This window comes from Arabidopsis thaliana, chromosome 5 (genome assembly GCF_000001735.4).
Source record: "Arabidopsis thaliana chromosome 5, partial sequence".
Taxonomy (NCBI): Eukaryota; Viridiplantae; Streptophyta; class Magnoliopsida; order Brassicales; family Brassicaceae; genus Arabidopsis; species Arabidopsis thaliana.
In genome coordinates, this window is record NC_003076.8 from 25,581,635 (window position 1) to 25,598,798 (window position 17,164).

The 17,164-nt window shown below is 38.7% G+C and overlaps 3 protein-coding genes and 1 pseudogene across 6 annotated transcripts; 3 read left to right on the plus strand and 1 right to left on the minus strand.

Moving 5' to 3' along the window:
- Window positions 1–61: 61 nt before the first annotated feature.
- AT5G63930 (Leucine-rich repeat protein kinase family protein) lies at window positions 62–4,996 on the plus strand. 2 transcript variants are annotated; one of them, NM_001345615.1, is made up of 3 exons: window positions 205–381; window positions 1,448–4,303; window positions 4,382–4,996. In NM_001345615.1, exons 2-3 carry the CDS (start codon window positions 1,564–1,566, stop codon window positions 4,756–4,758), a joined length of 3,117 nt encoding a protein of 1,038 aa, NP_001332468.1. In that variant the 5' UTR covers window positions 205–381; window positions 1,448–1,563; the 3' UTR covers window positions 4,759–4,996. The 2 variants fall into 2 exon arrangements, with proteins under 2 accessions (NP_201198.1, NP_001332468.1); NM_125789.3 differs by having other exon boundaries at window positions 62–4,303; window positions 4,382–4,986.
- Window positions 4,997–6,363: 1,367 nt separating this feature from the next.
- AT5G63940 (kinase with adenine nucleotide alpha hydrolases-like domain-containing protein) lies at window positions 6,364–9,848 on the plus strand. Its single transcript, NM_125790.6, has 10 exons — window positions 6,364–6,800; window positions 6,887–6,969; window positions 7,083–7,314; window positions 7,395–7,991; window positions 8,077–8,325; window positions 8,409–8,572; window positions 8,664–8,743; window positions 8,830–8,977; window positions 9,110–9,259; window positions 9,362–9,848. The coding sequence occupies exons 1-10, from the start codon at window positions 6,620–6,622 to the stop codon at window positions 9,593–9,595; spliced, it is 2,118 nt and encodes a 705-aa protein (NP_201199.1). The 5' UTR covers window positions 6,364–6,619; the 3' UTR covers window positions 9,596–9,848.
- Window positions 9,849–9,919: 71 nt separating this feature from the next.
- AT5G63941 lies at window positions 9,920–10,106 on the plus strand (annotated as a pseudogene). Its single transcript has one exon.
- A 215-nt stretch (window positions 10,107–10,321) lies between these two features.
- On the minus strand, window positions 10,322–17,037 carry CHR24 (chromatin remodeling 24). Of its 2 annotated transcripts, none has more exons than NM_125791.3 (22): window positions 16,660–17,037; window positions 16,436–16,567; window positions 15,195–16,183; window positions 14,987–15,117; window positions 14,853–14,907; window positions 14,468–14,596; window positions 14,197–14,304; window positions 14,060–14,115; window positions 13,893–13,983; window positions 13,384–13,515; window positions 13,221–13,298; window positions 12,752–12,961; window positions 12,595–12,666; window positions 12,435–12,515; window positions 12,204–12,322; window positions 11,748–11,859; window positions 11,577–11,645; window positions 11,385–11,479; window positions 11,172–11,303; window positions 11,014–11,079; window positions 10,783–10,918; window positions 10,322–10,693 (listed from the first exon to the last, which is right to left on the minus strand). In NM_125791.3, exons 1-22 carry the CDS (start codon window positions 16,769–16,771, stop codon window positions 10,526–10,528), a joined length of 3,273 nt encoding a protein of 1,090 aa, NP_201200.2. In that variant the 5' UTR covers window positions 16,772–17,037; the 3' UTR covers window positions 10,322–10,525. The 2 variants fall into 2 exon arrangements, with proteins under 2 accessions (NP_201200.2, NP_001332133.1); NM_001345616.1 differs by having other exon boundaries at window positions 14,468–14,545; window positions 16,660–16,986.
- Window positions 17,038–17,164: the final 127 nt, after the last annotated feature.

The window sequence follows — 17,164 nt, forward strand, 5'->3', positions numbered from 1 at the left end:
ACAAAGTTTAGTCCTCCGAATTTGTTTTTAGAGATGGTCAAGTAATAGATATTAACAACTGTTAATAACACAAACCACAGTCGTTTTGCTCTGTAAGAAAACGACACAACAACCGGAATAAACGCCGTTTTGTTGTTTAAAAACGGCACACCAATTTTCAGTCCATTTTGAACATAAAAGATTTAAAATTCTCAAATCGAAATTGAGATAACAGAGGATCCGGCGAGCTTCTCCGGCGTAGGATTCGGGTCATTTTCTTCGGCAACTATGAAAGGGAAAAAAAGAGAGAGAGAGGTGATTACTGATTAGGCCGTCTCCTGTGGAACAAGAACGCGTTTCTTCTTACATTCCTCATCGAAGGAGTTGTTGTAGCCACTTGAGGTACTTTTCATACTAATCTTGGAATTTGTATAGCTTGGTTCGGTATATTGAACAGTCAATTAGGTATCTTGCTGTGAATGATCAAGTGGGTACTTATCATTGCCTCTTCTTAGTAGTCTCATTACAAGACTGAAGTTTGGTCTCAAAATTGACAAGCTTCTCGAAGCATTTGTCCTTGGACTATAACTTATAGTCGAGCTTGTTGTCCCTTCTCCAGTTGTTATCTTGGTTGTCGTCTGTATATAGAAGATTAAAACAACTGTTTTGCTTGGAGTATAATTGATACTTTACAATAGAATAATAATGCACGAAATTGAGGTCGTGAGAGAATGAGGAAAGCCAAGTTCTCATGCCATGTCGGCCATCTCTATCTTGTTGATTTGAGTACTTAGAGTCTATTATAGCTTCAAAGTTACAAAAAGGACCATCATTTTTAAGCCTTGTAGTTCTCACTTTGACTAATTCATGGCTTACTTTATTTGTTGCTTCAAAGACAAAACGAATATTGAGTTTCTTTTTTACTTGAAATAAACAAAAGCAAAGCTGATAGGCTTCTGAAACTAATATTAAAAGACAGGCCAGTACTAATAGAAGACTTTTTTAATGAACAAATTTCAAACTTCAAAGCTTTCAATGATCAAAAAACTAATCATAGCTTGACCATTTCCTTTTTATATTGTTTTCCTGGAAAGAAGAAAAAAAGGTCTGCACCTCTTCTATTCTCTCTTTTTCCTTTCCTGAAACCAGTTTCAAAGGTTGTTTTCTTGCCTAGAATTTTCATAGCTATGTGTCTTGGATCCAGATCCATAGTTTAGTAGGGCCTGTATTCTTCTTTCAAATATGCTTGTTATGCTACATGATTTGAGTTTTTTTGGATGGTTTTATGGTATGTAGTCTTTAAGAGATGTACAAAGTGAGGTTTTTGCAGACATGATTACATCTTGTTTGATGTCTTCTAATGAAGATTTAAGGGCTTCTGTGTATGCATGAATGGTAAAGGAAATGATGAAGCTTGCTGTTTTTTTCATATCTCTTCTTCTTATCCTTCTGATCTCTGAGACAACAGGGTTGAACTTAGAAGGTCAATATCTTCTTGAAATCAAGAGCAAGTTTGTGGATGCTAAGCAGAATTTGAGAAACTGGAATTCAAATGATTCTGTACCTTGTGGATGGACTGGCGTGATGTGCAGCAACTATTCGAGTGATCCAGAGGTTTTGTCCTTGAATCTGTCTTCGATGGTTCTCTCGGGTAAGCTATCACCAAGCATAGGTGGATTGGTTCATCTGAAGCAGCTGGATCTGTCATATAATGGGTTGTCAGGGAAAATTCCTAAGGAAATTGGCAACTGTTCAAGCTTGGAGATTCTGAAACTAAACAATAACCAGTTTGATGGTGAGATACCTGTGGAAATAGGTAAGCTTGTGTCTTTGGAGAATCTGATCATATACAACAACAGAATCTCAGGGTCTCTCCCTGTGGAGATTGGGAACCTTTTGTCTCTCTCTCAACTGGTGACTTACAGTAACAACATCAGTGGACAATTGCCCCGTTCCATCGGCAACCTCAAGAGACTGACAAGCTTCCGAGCCGGTCAGAACATGATCTCTGGAAGTTTGCCTTCTGAGATTGGTGGATGTGAGAGCTTGGTCATGCTTGGTCTTGCACAGAACCAGTTGAGTGGTGAATTACCAAAAGAGATTGGAATGCTCAAGAAACTTTCACAGGTGATTCTTTGGGAAAATGAGTTCTCAGGGTTTATCCCCAGGGAGATTAGCAACTGCACAAGTTTAGAAACCCTTGCTCTCTACAAGAACCAGCTTGTCGGGCCAATCCCGAAAGAGCTCGGGGACCTTCAGTCGCTGGAGTTTCTCTACCTTTACAGAAACGGGTTGAATGGAACGATTCCAAGAGAGATTGGGAATCTCTCATATGCAATTGAGATAGATTTCTCGGAAAACGCTTTGACCGGAGAGATACCTTTGGAGTTAGGGAACATAGAGGGGCTTGAGCTTCTTTATCTTTTTGAGAACCAACTCACAGGTACCATCCCTGTGGAGCTTTCTACTTTGAAGAATCTATCAAAGCTTGATCTCTCCATCAATGCTTTAACGGGTCCTATTCCCCTGGGATTTCAGTATCTAAGAGGACTCTTCATGCTGCAGCTGTTTCAGAACTCCCTTAGCGGGACCATACCTCCAAAACTTGGCTGGTATAGCGATCTCTGGGTTCTTGATATGTCCGATAACCATCTCAGTGGAAGAATTCCAAGCTACCTCTGCCTTCACTCCAATATGATCATCTTGAACTTGGGTACAAACAACCTCTCTGGCAACATTCCTACTGGAATCACCACTTGCAAAACTCTGGTCCAACTTCGTCTAGCCAGAAACAACCTCGTTGGTCGGTTCCCATCCAACCTGTGTAAACAGGTTAATGTCACAGCCATCGAGTTGGGACAGAACAGATTCCGTGGTTCCATCCCTAGGGAGGTCGGGAACTGCAGTGCCCTACAAAGGCTGCAGCTAGCAGACAATGGCTTCACGGGGGAGCTACCTAGAGAGATTGGCATGCTTTCACAGCTTGGGACCTTGAATATCTCATCCAATAAGCTTACTGGAGAGGTCCCTTCTGAAATCTTCAACTGCAAGATGCTTCAGCGACTAGACATGTGTTGCAACAATTTCTCTGGAACCTTACCAAGTGAGGTAGGTTCCCTCTACCAGCTTGAGCTTCTGAAGCTCTCAAACAATAATCTTTCGGGTACAATACCTGTGGCTCTAGGGAACTTATCTCGCTTGACCGAACTACAAATGGGTGGAAACTTGTTCAACGGTAGCATTCCACGGGAGTTGGGCAGTCTGACGGGTTTGCAAATAGCATTGAACCTCAGTTATAACAAGCTTACCGGAGAAATACCACCTGAGCTCAGTAATCTTGTTATGCTTGAGTTCCTGCTCCTCAACAACAACAATTTGTCTGGGGAAATACCAAGCTCTTTTGCTAATCTCTCCAGCTTGCTTGGTTACAACTTCTCATACAACAGCTTAACTGGTCCTATTCCACTTCTCCGTAACATATCCATGTCTAGCTTCATCGGTAATGAAGGGCTTTGCGGCCCGCCGCTCAACCAGTGTATCCAAACACAGCCTTTCGCGCCTTCTCAGTCAACCGGGAAGCCCGGAGGAATGCGTTCGAGTAAAATCATAGCCATTACTGCAGCTGTGATTGGCGGGGTCTCTCTCATGCTGATTGCTCTCATTGTCTACCTCATGAGACGCCCAGTGAGAACAGTCGCTTCTTCTGCTCAAGATGGCCAACCATCGGAAATGTCTTTGGACATATACTTCCCTCCAAAGGAAGGATTCACGTTCCAAGATTTAGTTGCAGCCACTGATAATTTCGACGAGAGCTTTGTAGTTGGGAGAGGAGCTTGTGGAACCGTCTACAAAGCGGTTCTTCCAGCCGGGTACACTCTAGCTGTCAAGAAGCTGGCATCAAACCATGAAGGCGGCAACAACAACAATGTGGATAATAGCTTTAGAGCAGAGATTCTAACTCTTGGGAATATCAGGCACCGTAACATCGTCAAGCTACATGGATTCTGCAATCACCAAGGATCAAATCTGCTTCTGTATGAGTACATGCCCAAGGGAAGCCTTGGAGAAATACTTCATGATCCTTCATGCAACTTGGATTGGTCTAAGAGATTTAAAATCGCTTTAGGTGCGGCTCAGGGTCTCGCCTATTTGCACCATGATTGCAAGCCGAGAATCTTCCACCGGGACATAAAATCAAACAATATACTGCTTGACGACAAGTTTGAAGCTCATGTGGGAGATTTTGGACTAGCAAAAGTGATTGACATGCCACATTCTAAATCCATGTCTGCTATTGCTGGCTCCTATGGCTACATTGCCCCAGGTAAAGTTTTTGCTTTTGTTTGTGCAATTAAGTATCCAATGAGGGAACTGAAATTAAACTGTTTTAACAACTTTGCAGAATATGCATACACCATGAAAGTGACAGAGAAGTCTGACATCTATAGCTACGGGGTGGTTCTACTGGAGCTGCTAACCGGAAAAGCCCCGGTTCAGCCAATAGATCAAGGAGGAGATGTGGTGAATTGGGTGAGGAGTTACATAAGAAGAGATGCATTGTCCTCAGGAGTTCTTGATGCTCGGTTAACGCTAGAAGACGAGAGAATTGTCTCTCATATGCTCACTGTGTTAAAGATTGCACTTCTTTGCACAAGTGTGTCTCCAGTCGCGAGGCCATCGATGCGACAAGTTGTTCTCATGCTTATTGAGTCTGAGAGATCGGAAGGAGAACAAGAACATTTGGATACAGAAGAATTGACACAAACAACTACCCCATGACACAATACACATTCTTGTTGTATCTTCTTCTTTTTTCACACGAGATTATTCTTCTATGTAACCATGGCGAATAATTATTGTAAAGTCTATACGCACGCAGCTATATCAAAAGATATAAGCAGTATCTATATCTACAAGTTACCGTTAGGTTTAATTAATTAGTGTTAATCCAATCATTATCCATGGGACCCAAACGGTAATTACCGTTGTCTTTTTAGTATGAACAGGTAAATAGTAGTACTCTCTAACATTGGATATTGTTTTTGGTCATTGGATCATTTAATAGATCATAATTTAATACTATGGAAGTATCCATGTTATAATCAACTTGATTTTTCATAGTGATTAGGTCTATAAATTATTGTTAATTTAATGAAGACACCAATAATAATACGGTCACTTTTGCTCTGGAAATCATAATTAGCGTAGATCACGGTTAGCTGGATTTGTTATAAATATAATATTTCACGTGCTATTCTGAATCGTGCCCACCAGATTATATATCTAATCTCTTCTAGTTTTTAATTTTAGCTATGTGGTAGTGAGTTAATGTGGATCTGTTTTTCTCAATATTAATTTTGTTAAATAATTAGTCCTCTTAGTCTTCACTTCTCTAGGGATATGATTTTAAATCAAACGAAAAGATTCGAGTCATACTAAGACTTATTCGTACGCCATGAAAGTTTGAAAGGTCTTTTTTTCCTTTTCTTCAAACTGAAAATTCAAAATAAAGGATAGGATATGAATAATCGAGAAGTTCATCTTTAAGTAAATGTGATTAATATCTTAGTTATAATATCATAATGCCAAACATTATCTTGCGTGTATTAACAATATCATTATGGTTAGAATTGAGATTCGTTAACAATACTCGAATCACTATGAGATCTTTAGCGATAGGATGATATGTGTATTCCTAACTCGATCATGAACTTTAATATGTGCTAGAAACATCTAATGTAGTTTCTGTTTTTTCTTTGTCGTTCCCAAATTCCAATGTAAATAAGGTATCTAATTACCTCATAAGATAATTCCTAGTAGTCTAATTTAGAATACTTCTTTAACAAAAAAAACATCCAAATATATACTTTTCACAATTTCTACTGAATGTAGTGTGTTGGTAAGTTATGTAACAAATTATTGAGGAAAACCATCAAAACAACTGTAAATTAAAACCACCTACAATATAAGAAGAAACATTAGGTCTCATCTTTTATTTTGTTAAAACATTAGGTCTCTTCACCGACGGATCTATTTGTGTCCTCTACTTTTAGCCATTCTTTAAGAAAAAAGAAATGAAAAAAAATGAGGGAATTGGCTACCCTTTATTGAAAATGAAACATGCATGATTTGTTTTCGTTAGAGATGAGAAATATAATGACATAATAAATAAGAATCCAAAGTGAAGAAGAAGTTGGAAAACAAAAAAAAAAAAAAAAGAGAGAAAAAGATTCTTTTGTCCATTAAAAGAGAATGAATGATAACGATGTCCATTATTATTCTCCGTCCTCGTGCTTAATTTAATTATCTTCCCCTCTTTAATTAAAACTAATTAACTATTAGAGAACAATAAATAATTAAATAGTATAGTAAGAATCGGATCGTAAGGTAAATCAACGGCTGAGATTCATTCAAACCAGAGGACACAAAACATCTCTTCTCTCTCTCCCACTTTTTCTCCCGGAGACAGTTAACGTGATTCGCCCTTTTCTCTTTGCCCAAGAGCTATACGACAATACCTCCACCACACCCCACACACACACACGAGAGACAGAGAGAGAGAGAGAGGAAATTTGCTACTGAGAGATACATTCAGTGAGTGTGTGTCTGTCACCGTGGAGGAGAAACGGAAGGAGGATAGATGAAACCGACCGGAGAAGGAGGAGGGGAAGTCGCCGGAGCGGTGGCGGAAGGTTCGGCGTTGTTAATTGTAGGAGTAAAGCCAGATGAATGGAGTAGAGAGGTTCTTACATGGTCTTTGGTGAATGTAGCGCGTCCTGGAGATCGAATCGTTGCTCTTCATGTTCTCGATTATTCTCTAGGTTTGTTTAAACCCTCGATCTGAGATTATTCTGTTTGTTTATTTGTTTCTAATTTTGATATTTTTTGTTGGTTTTGGTTTGTGTAGAGGGCTCAACGTCGCTTATTTCGTTGGTTAGGAATTTTGATACTATGCTTGGTGTTTATGAAAGCTTCTGCAACTTAAAACAGGTAAAAAGTTTCTCCATTTATGAAAATTTGTCATGATTTTAAGTGAAATTTGTTGTCTTTAGGGTTGGATTAAGTTTTCTTAAAACTGAAATTTGATTGATGTTGTGTAACAGGTAGATTTGAAGTTGAAGGTTTTCAGAGGGAAGTCAGCTAGGAAAGTTCTTGTACAAGAAGTTAAATCGTGTGGAGCTACAAGTTTAATCGTTGGTTCCTCTAGGAAACATCACACTATCCGTTCTTCAGCTTCTTTAGCCAAGTATTGTGCCAGGAATCTTGCCAAGGATGTCTCTGTTTTTGCTGTTAAAAGTGGCAAGATTATGTTCCGCAGAGTACCTAATACCAATGGTATGTTACCGCATTACTTTCTCACGGTAATGGTGGTTTGTTCTCTGTTAGTTCTTAAGGTAAAGGTTTGGGCTTTGCAGGTGCAGATGGTCCACAGATGAATATTCCCTCTTTAGTTTGTGGATCACCAGATATTGCTATTGAAGCGGCAAAGATTGGAAACAGTTTTAGCCCTGCTAGAACGAGCTCACGCTGGACAAGAACTAGTCGTAGTTCGTCATTGCAGTCTCCTGACAGCTTAGGTGTAGACAATTTGTTGGCTTTAGTGCCAGTACAAACAAATGAGACTGATTCTGGTTCCCTTGAGTCAGGACCAGGTTGGCATTTTCTTCGCGGGCTTTACGGTAATAATCGAAAAAGCTGGACCAAAGTTTCTGCTAAGAAGGCTGTACTTCAGTGGGTTTCGAGGCTGCGAGGTCGGCATTCAGAAACTGTAATCTATCTGGATAGGAAACGGAGTGACTCTGGTTGTGATGAAGATTGCTCTTCTAGTATTGATGGTGAAGATGTTTCTATATCACGGTTTGGTTCTGAGCTTATGCAGTCACCTCTTTCTCCTTTCATTGGATCAAACAACATTCCAGAAGAGCTGGAAGGTCTACATGAAAAGTACTCTTCCACATGTAGATTATTCACATACGAGGAAGTCTTGTCAATTACCTCAAACTTTGCATCTGGTATGCCCCTTTATATATGCTAACATGAGTTTAGCTTGTGTCTGACTTGATATTCATCCTTTTGCTTTATGTTTTCTGTTTCCAGAGAACTTGGTTGGAGAAGGTGGTAATAGTTATGTTTATAGAGGAGATCTACCAGATGGCAGGGAATTAGCTGTCAAAATATTGAAACCTTGTCTGGATGTGTTGAAGGAATTTATACTGGAAATTGAAGTCATTACCAGTGTACATCACAAAAATATAGTATCTCTCTTTGGTTTCTGTTTCGAGAATAATAATTTGATGCTGGTATACGATTATCTACCACGAGGAAGCCTTGAAGAGAACCTTCATGGTAAATAAACTACATTTGATATTCCCTCTGGATTCTCATACTAGAGAAAGATCCATCGTCATTGTTCTCATTTCTTGAATCAGGCAATAGAAAGGATGCAAAGAAATTTGGCTGGATGGAGAGATATAAGGTGGCAGTGGGTGTTGCCGAGGCGTTAGACTATCTGCATAATACTCATGATCCAGAAGTAATTCACCGGGATGTCAAATCTTCTAATGTTCTTTTGGCAGATGATTTTGAGCCACAGGTACTGCTACATCACAATCTTAATCTGAGTTCATTCACAGATGCAATTTTTACACAAGTTTCCTGATTGACATTAAATTATATTGGTTCAGCTCTCAGATTTCGGATTCGCCAGCTTGGCTTCAAGTACCTCACAGCATGTAGCGGGTGGGGATATTGCCGGGACATTTGGGTATTTAACTTGCTTCGTTACACCATCTCTTAAAAACTATCACCATTCCATCAATCTGCCTCTTAACTTTCTTCTTTCTTTGACAGTTACCTAGCACCAGAGTACTTCATGCACGGTAAAGTAACCGACAAGATTGATGTCTATGCTTTTGGTGTTGTATTGCTCGAGCTCATATCGGGTAGAAAACCAATCTGCGTCGACCAGTCTAAAGGCCAGGAGAGCCTTGTCTTGTGGGTAAGCATAATTGTCCACAAACTCACATTTTCTACTTCATACCGTTATTCTGCCTATTGAAATCAGATTATAGGAAGCAATGTTACTCTTCCATGTCCATATGAAATGACTTAAGTTGCATCTCTTTCCCAGGCAAACCCAATTCTAGATAGTGGAAAGTTTGCTCAGTTACTGGATCCCAGTCTAGAAAATGATAACAGTAACGATCTAATCGAGAAACTATTGTTAGCTGCCACGCTATGCATCAAACGCACACCTCATGACCGTCCGCAAATTGGCCTTGTAAGCATACGTGTCATTTATCTTCTTGGTTTGCAATGAATCCTTATTCTTTGCTCCTCATTGCTCTCTTTCTTTTGGGATATATTCTTATTTCAACCTCAGGTCCTAAAGATATTACAAGGGGAAGAAGAAGCAACAGAGTGGGGAAAGCAACAAGTGAGAGCCTCAGAAGACGTGAGCGCATATTTGACAAATATAGAATCACACATAAACCTCGCATTGCTTGATTTGGAAGATGATGCAGCTTCTGATAGCAGCCCTGAAGCTAGTAGTATCTCTGTTGAGGAATACTTGAAAGGGCGATGGAGCCGCACTGCTAGCTTCAACTTCAACTAATAATTTTTACTAGTTTAACCCCGAAAATCCCAAAATTTGACGATATTGTAAGTTGTGTAAATTGTAATCGATTTTCTGAGATTCTCAAGCTTTAAGTTGTGTCAATTTAGGAAGAGTGAATAGCTCTTGTAGAGAGGACTTAAGTTGGAATTTGTCTTCTTTGTTTTGTCAGAGCAGAAAATGTTTCAAGTGTTCCACTTTCATATCGGTTTTAAAAGTTTAAAAATGTATAAGTGTTCCGATTCGGTTTTAAGGTTCAGTTTTATAATTTTAGTTTACTTGTAAAAACCACATAAAAAAATAACTAACTTGAATGGAAAAGCATACAAGAAACTCAAAGAGAAGGCTGAAGCTTATCCTTGTGTTTGGGCTTCTTATAATATTGTTGTCTACGGTGGTTTTTTTGATGTGGACAGCTTATAGATGGAGGAAACGTCGTAAGACCGAAGATAGAGTTCGTGTTCTTCAGACAAAACTTTCTAAACTCGTTAAAGAATGATAACCAGCTGTTTGAATTCTTGGTAGTTTGGTTTGTGAGAAATCGATCAAAACAAATGATCTTTTTCTGAATGTGGTTTTGTAATTAACAAAGTTGAATTTTGTTTGGTTAGATAAGGGAGCTAACATTTTGCTCTCACTTTTTCATGGTTGTTTTTGTTAACTTCTTTTAAAAAGGACCGAACAATTTTTTTTTTTTTTTTTTTGTCAAAAAAAGACCGAACAGTATGTGCTGAAATCTTCATTTTACCGCGGATTAAAGTTTGGGTTTGAGAAAAGATAAAATCTGGCTTCGCACACTCCTTTGCAGCAAGTCATATGGTAATTGACTTACCAATTCAACCAAACCAAATTAGATAAGGAACAAAAAAAAACCACAAGTGTTGCAATGATGGTCGTTTGCATTTCTTGCATCTTGACTTGTATCTTACTCTACAGATTCAATCCTTTTTGCATCTTCCGACTTATATCCTCCTCCAAGTCAATAACTTGAGGCATGTTGATCCTTTCTGCTGCTTTCATGTCTTTCAGTTCTCGAGTCAATTCAGCAATCTGCTTCTGGATTTTTGCCCCTCCATCAGGTAGCCTTGAGACCGTACCCTATGAGATGAAAAATGAAACTCAAAACAGAGACTTCGAGATAATGCCTGAGAAGCTTTCTAGATGTTACAATGAATTGGTGTCATTACCTTGTTTTGTAATAGCATCGTCAAACGATTGAGTCTTGCTTTAATTACGCTTTCTGACAATTCCTTGTCATCGACTGGGGAAATGTTGATTCTCTTGTCCAAATTCACATCCTTTGGCTTGAAAGCATAGTCAGCCCTGTCAGAAGCAGTTTTTTTTCAAATCTATGAGAGATTATACAAAACAACACAACATAAATTTGACACAAAAAAAGAGGCTGTTGGTGGTAATACCCATTGATGACGGTGTCTTGTGAAATACTTGCTGATGCGCGTCCCAAGAGCAATGCTGTTTCTCTCCTTTTTAAGTAAGAGAACGCATCAGAAACTGAGATTGAAAGATGAAAGAAAAGTGTTTTATAACTAAAAAGCTGGTTTGGAGACAGAGTCACCTTATTTGTTCTTCTTCATCTTTCTGTATCGCTTGAATAGGAGCTGTCTTGGAGAAAAGTAAGCTATGGTGGCTAACTCCAGCTATACCAAGGGTTTCGAGAAACTTTACATGGGATTCCAGTTTTTCATCTCTGTAAAAAACAAACAAAGATAAGTGAATCGAAATAAACCATCATGACACAATTTTTGCTCAGAATTCAGTGTTTGCTTACAGTTTGATTTGGTTATAGTGCTCTTCGTATAGTTGCTGTTGTGTAGGTGAAACATCAAAGCCTCCCTTGGGAAGACTAAAAAGTTCTCGAAGGTCCTAAGAGAGATATCATATGGTATAAAGATTTAGAAACGAAGAAAAGAAAAGCTAGAAAATAATTAGACTGCTATTTACAGCAGAATTGAAATTGGACCTGCTGGCTGAAGTAGCGGATTTGTTCTTTATGCTCAGTTGCAGTTTTAAACAATCCTCCCTTGTATACCTAAAGATGCATATACCAACAGCATTATATAATACAAATTATCATACATATCAAAATCACTCAGCTATGAAACTAAGAGAGGAACAAAAATATGTCACAGACCTGCTTTCTGTATATCTTTTCTTCAACAGTTGCTGAGGTCATTAACCTATATACGATGACATCCTTTGTCTGCCCAATTCTATATGCTCGATCAACACTCTGGTTGTCCGTGCTGCATAGATATCAGAAAATCATGTCACAAAAGTATTTTCAAGAGACCAGAAATATGGACAGCTTCCAAACACTAGTTTTAGACTACATCAAGTTTCACAAGCAAGGGGTAACGCATAGAAATGAAAGCATACAATTTTTGCATCATATTCAATTAAGATCATGTTAGAGATCCGCCAATAAGCATATAAATTAAAACAAGAAGTAAGATTGTGCTGCTTCAATTTGGTAACTTGATCTTCAACAAGCTAGAGATGTAGAATTTTGACAGACGAGTGAATAACAATATATTAACAAAAAGTCTAGACTTGGGCTTTTGAAAGTATAGTAAACGGAAGTAAGTACCTTGGATTCCAGGCAGGGTCCACCACAATCACACGGTCTGCCTTAGTCAGAGTAAGGCCGAGACCACCAACTTGAGAAGTCAAGAGAAATATAGGAGCCACATGACCTTCTTGAAATTCCTACAGAATATTATTGTTTTATAGAACTGTTAGCAATTTAGCATGAAGACTAGAAAAAATAACGAACTCAGAAAAAATGAAATGTAATGTGTTGGGGAAGAGAAAAACCCACTTCAACAGTCTTCAATCTGTCAGGGGCTTTTGTTGTACCATCAATTCGCAAGAAACTATAACCGTTGGAGGTAAGAGAATCCTGAAAATTCCATGCGTAACATATAAAGAATACTTCAAATTTCAGAAAACACGTTGGAGGGTAAAGTAAGTAGCAAAACCTGAATGAGATTAAGCATCTTGCGTGTCTGGGAGAAGATTAGAACACGGTGCCCCTCTGGAATTAAATTTTCCTGAGTAACAATGTAGAAAGGATGTCAGTCAAACAGACAACCATCAAAATTAATGTCACTAATTGAACCATAAATGCGATCTAACCAGTAGCGACATGATAAATGACAATTTGCAAGAGATACTGTCATTCTTGGTCTGAAAATCATCTGTATCCACATTGTCCGCTATATGCATAGCCAATCTCTCAGCCACGCCTGCTTCTTCTTGTGTTAATGTTGAATCCATTCCTTCAAGGACATCCTCAGCAGCCCTCTTAGTTAAGAGAAGCGGGTGGTCACATATTTTCTTCAGAATCTGTTACATAACAAACAGTAACTGTAAGCTGGCAGATATGAACAGACAAGATTTTAAACAGGAAATAAATGCTTGAAGTGTTTATAAACAGAGAGGAAAGGAAGCCGCCTTCCCATGTAACATATATCCTAATGAGAACTAGGCAAAGTGTATAGAGATCTGAAACTGAGTCTACATTTATTTAACGAATTTACTGGATAAGAGAGAACACATGGACACATCAAACAATAAAAAATACAAGAAGAGAGCTTCACGTTACCGTTAGAGCTGCTAGAGGTGAACCATCAAAAGCTGACAGAACAATTTCACTGTTTAAGAAAGCTTCATATAATTGCCTCTGCAACAAAGAGATAAGTATCAGTAATTCCAAAAGACTTAGAATATTTGATCAACGACTGTAGTTGTATGTTTAAGGGTTGCACCTGGCAAGCTGTTAACCGTAACCATACAACAATTTCGTCCTTCTTCGAAAGTTTGGAGGTTGCACCATCATCACCGAAGACTTCACTCTTAAGGCGCCGCAAGAAGAAAGGTTGAATATGCTCCCTCAAGTTCTATCAATCAAAAGGAGGAAACAGAAATTTTTACTTGTAAGATCTGCAGCCTACAGACCGTGGCAACATATTTCACGAGCGAATTGATAGGTTTTTTCTTCCTAGGTGCAATTAAGCTTGCGTACGCATAACTGTTCTACGGCAATATCAAAAACAGTTTGCAATCTCATAAGATGCATACCAGACTGTAAGCATGATGCATGATAATCTATAATTTCATTTCTTGCTATATTTATGATCAATAGTAATCATAGACTAGAGCTAGATTCAACAAGACATACGAAGATAAGAGGAAGAAATTTAAAAATCTAATAAAACTTCTTTCAGCTACAGTACGAAATAGTACCCACTCAAGCATATTCAAATTGAATCCTCACCTTTGCTACTGTTGAGCCTATCCTCTGTTCTCTATCAGTAGCATTTTTGTCAGTTCCACGAAGAATGTAATGCTCATAATTCTGCTTAAACCTGTTAAAGCTTAAAGCCTTAGTAATACAGAGCTGGTAAATGTACTCTGACAAAATTATAGGGAGGATATGTTTACCAATTCTTGTCACCGAGTAACCCAGGGCAGCTGAAGTTGAAGAGAGCCCACAGTTCCTGAAAATATGAAGATGGAATCAATAGACAGCATTAGAATTGCAAGAACTGACCAACGTTAAATGTCATAGACAATAATACCTTGAGATTGTTCTGGATTGGTGTACCACTTATTATAATACGGTGAGAACTTGGGATCTCAAGCAAACTCTTCGCCCTTTGTGTGTTGGGGTTCTTAATAAGATGTCCCTAGAAGTGTAAGCGGAAATACATTTTATTGATATCAGTAGGGGGAAAATTCAGAACCTACACTAATGGTAACATCTCAGCGCTTGATGGACAATAGTGCATACACACTATACCAACTATTAGTGCAAAGACCTCACAAATGATAAAATATTGATGTGTTTACCTCGTCCAGAATCATGTAGTCCCATTTGTTTCCATCTTCATCATCCTCATCAGTATAATGGTCGTCACCTTGCAAAGCCTTTGTATTGTTCCGCACAATATCATAGGTTGTTAGAAGAATACCTTTACCCTACAAAAGTTAAAGATATTCAAGTGGGAAACCCATACCATTTTTCAAAAACAATCAGAAATTAACTCCGGAAAAATGATAGATTATTTCAGTTTAATCAATCTAAGCAATATTAAAATACGCTTATATAAAGATGATTTACTAGAGGAAGGGGCAACATTGTCACAAATCAAGTGAAAACGTAAATGAAATGCAGTTGTATAGTTAATGTATCAGTGAGATTTCTCAGGAGAACAATGAAAGAAAGAACATGAACCTGCAGAATGTGGTGGAGATCATATTCCCGGGCTTTCGTAGAAGTACCGTAGTATCTGTAAAAAGGAAAGAAAGACAATCAGTATCACTAAAACACTAGTTCAGTATATACAAATTAAAGAAAGTCGCTCTTACTCCCTAGTCATTTGTGAAAGTCCCACGGTAGCTAATTCTTTCATCCAGTGAGGCAGCAAGGTTTTTGGGGCCACTACCAGAGCACGCTTGATCAATTTGGAGTGGAATAAACCAGCAAGAAAACTACAAATCTGCAATGCGAATCAACCAAAATCAAAGATACATTATTGATAACGAAAAGAAAAGTGCAGGTTGCAGATTTCCGTACCTGCATAGTTTTACCTAAACCCATATCATCTCCAAGTATTCCACCTTTCCCTTGGGTATGCAATGACCAAAGCCAATTCAACCCTTCCCTCTGATGTGGATATAACATTGTTGCAATCTTTCCAGGCAATGTGTAAGACAAATTGAGGCCAGTTAAAGTGATAGACCCTTCATCTTCCAACGATCTCTCATCATAACCATGTCTTTTGGCGTTATAAGACCGAGCTGGCTTATTAATTTTCATTTCAGCCGCCTTTTTCCCGGACAAAATGAGACAGTCATCATCATCATCATCCTCGTCTAAGTCTCTTAGCTTGGCAGCATTAGACCTTCCGACTGTTCTTATCTTCTCACTTACCTCTATGTGCCTGGTCGTCTTCATACTTTGGTCGACTTCCTTGCATTGGCTCTTCCCACGGTCAAGATTGTATCCCTGCCTATTATCTTCAGAGTTATCGTCAAAGTGCCGACCAGAATATGAGTTTTGCTTTCCAACATTCGAAATTCTTTCTTCCCATTCCCTTGAAAATTCCTTACTAGTTTGCTCTTCCCGGATGGCAAAACCAGATTTGCCTTGCTTGTCCTTGATACTATTAACGCCAGCATTATATGTGGTAACCACATCTGGTGAGGACTTAGATAGATCCGATAGCAAGGAAAATGAGGATTTGGCATCCTCAAAATCAAATTTATCAACCTGGCTCTTCACTCCACATGCATCAAAATCATTGCTTTGGCTATCCTTCTTCTTCTGAATCGACATTGTCCCAAGCTTAGAGGTCAAATCATCCAAAATACCCATGATCTCGTTCCTTCCTCCATCACCTTGCATTTCCTCTTTTTGCTTCAACTGAGGTGAGGGCGAACAAAAGTCTGTGATTATCGAAAAGTTAGGCTCGCCAGCCAGCTCAGTGTTAGCTTCCTTTGATTCATCCCAAGATGTGAATTTGTTCCCAATTCCAGCGCTGTCTAGTGATGTCTCTCCTTTAACTGATTAGAGCATCATGCAAAAACAAACGTATTCAAGTAAAGTTATCTGACAAAACGCAGTATAATAACAGCTATAAAGACCGAAAATCAAACACCAGACTAGAAACTCAGATTTCGAAGAAACCCTAATTTCAAAGTAAGCTACTAGGACAAAATTGAAATACATCATCAACGGAAACACCAATTTCTTTCTGTAAACTAAGAGACATGGGTTTGCGAAAACCCTAAAATCGGGTGAAATCTCAAAATTACCTGGGGAATAGAAATCAACCAAATCAGGATCGTCATATCCATCAGCTTCGTCTTCCTTTGGCAAGGCCTTGCAAAGACGACGTCGTCCAGCAAGCTTAATCATGGACTTCTTCGTCTCTTCATCTTCTCCATCTGAAGTCCCCAAATATAATAAATAAAACTCAAAATCAAAGACAGATACGAATCCGAAACCATAGAGAAACGATAGAAGAGAACAATCGTACGAGAAGAAGAGGGAGGCTGTCTAGGAGGCGCAGAAAGATCCTGGAGGATACTGTAGTGACGATCGTTCAAGCTCCGAGGTTTTCTTCTATGGCTGGCCGTATTTTCCGCCATTGCTACACCGTTTTCTGGAGATGAGTTTGTGTTTCCCGATGATCGATTGTGATAAATGGAGAGAAGAGTGAGAAGAAGAAGAAGATGATGAAGAGAATGTTTGGAATCCCGCCTTCCTTGGCTTTTTTGAATTTTGAAGATTTCTCAGTTCCGAGACAAATGGCTCTTGTGCGCTCTCTCTCTCTCTCTCTCTCTCACATTTAACCTACAATACAACAAAATATGATTTTATTTCCTTTTTGGTCAGATATAATAGTATAATATTTTTTGCGTTGGTCTGAATTGTTTAGTAACAAGAACATCCGATGTGGTACACTTTTTTTACAAGTCATTTCAGATATTACAAGTCATTTCAGATAATACAAGTAATAATTTGTTCAATATCTCATGATG

Coding starts and splice junctions, on each gene's coding strand:
- AT5G63930 (NM_125789.3), top strand. CDS start 1,372: ATGGTAAAGGAAATGATGAAGCTTGCTGTTTTTTTCATATCTCTTCTT. Junction 4,304..4,381: donor CTATGGCTACATTGCCCCAG/GTAAAGTTTTTG, acceptor ACAACTTTGCAG/AATATGCATACACCATGAAA.
- AT5G63940 (NM_125790.6), top strand. CDS start 6,620: ATGAAACCGACCGGAGAAGGAGGAGGGGAAGTCGCCGGAGCGGTGGCG. Junction 7,992..8,076: donor TACCTCAAACTTTGCATCTG/GTATGCCCCTTT, acceptor TTCTGTTTCCAG/AGAACTTGGTTGGAGAAGGT. Junction 9,260..9,361: donor ACCGTCCGCAAATTGGCCTT/GTAAGCATACGT, acceptor TTTCAACCTCAG/GTCCTAAAGATATTACAAGG.
- CHR24 (NM_125791.3), bottom strand. CDS start 16,771: ATGGCGGAAAATACGGCCAGCCATAGAAGAAAACCTCGGAGCTTGAAC. Junction 12,323..12,434: donor ACAGATTGAAGACTGTTGAA/GTGGGTTTTTCT, acceptor AATATTCTGTAG/GAATTTCAAGAAGGTCATGT. Junction 11,860..12,203: donor GACCCTGCCTGGAATCCAAG/GTACTTACTTCC, acceptor ATATCTATGCAG/CACGGACAACCAGAGTGTTG.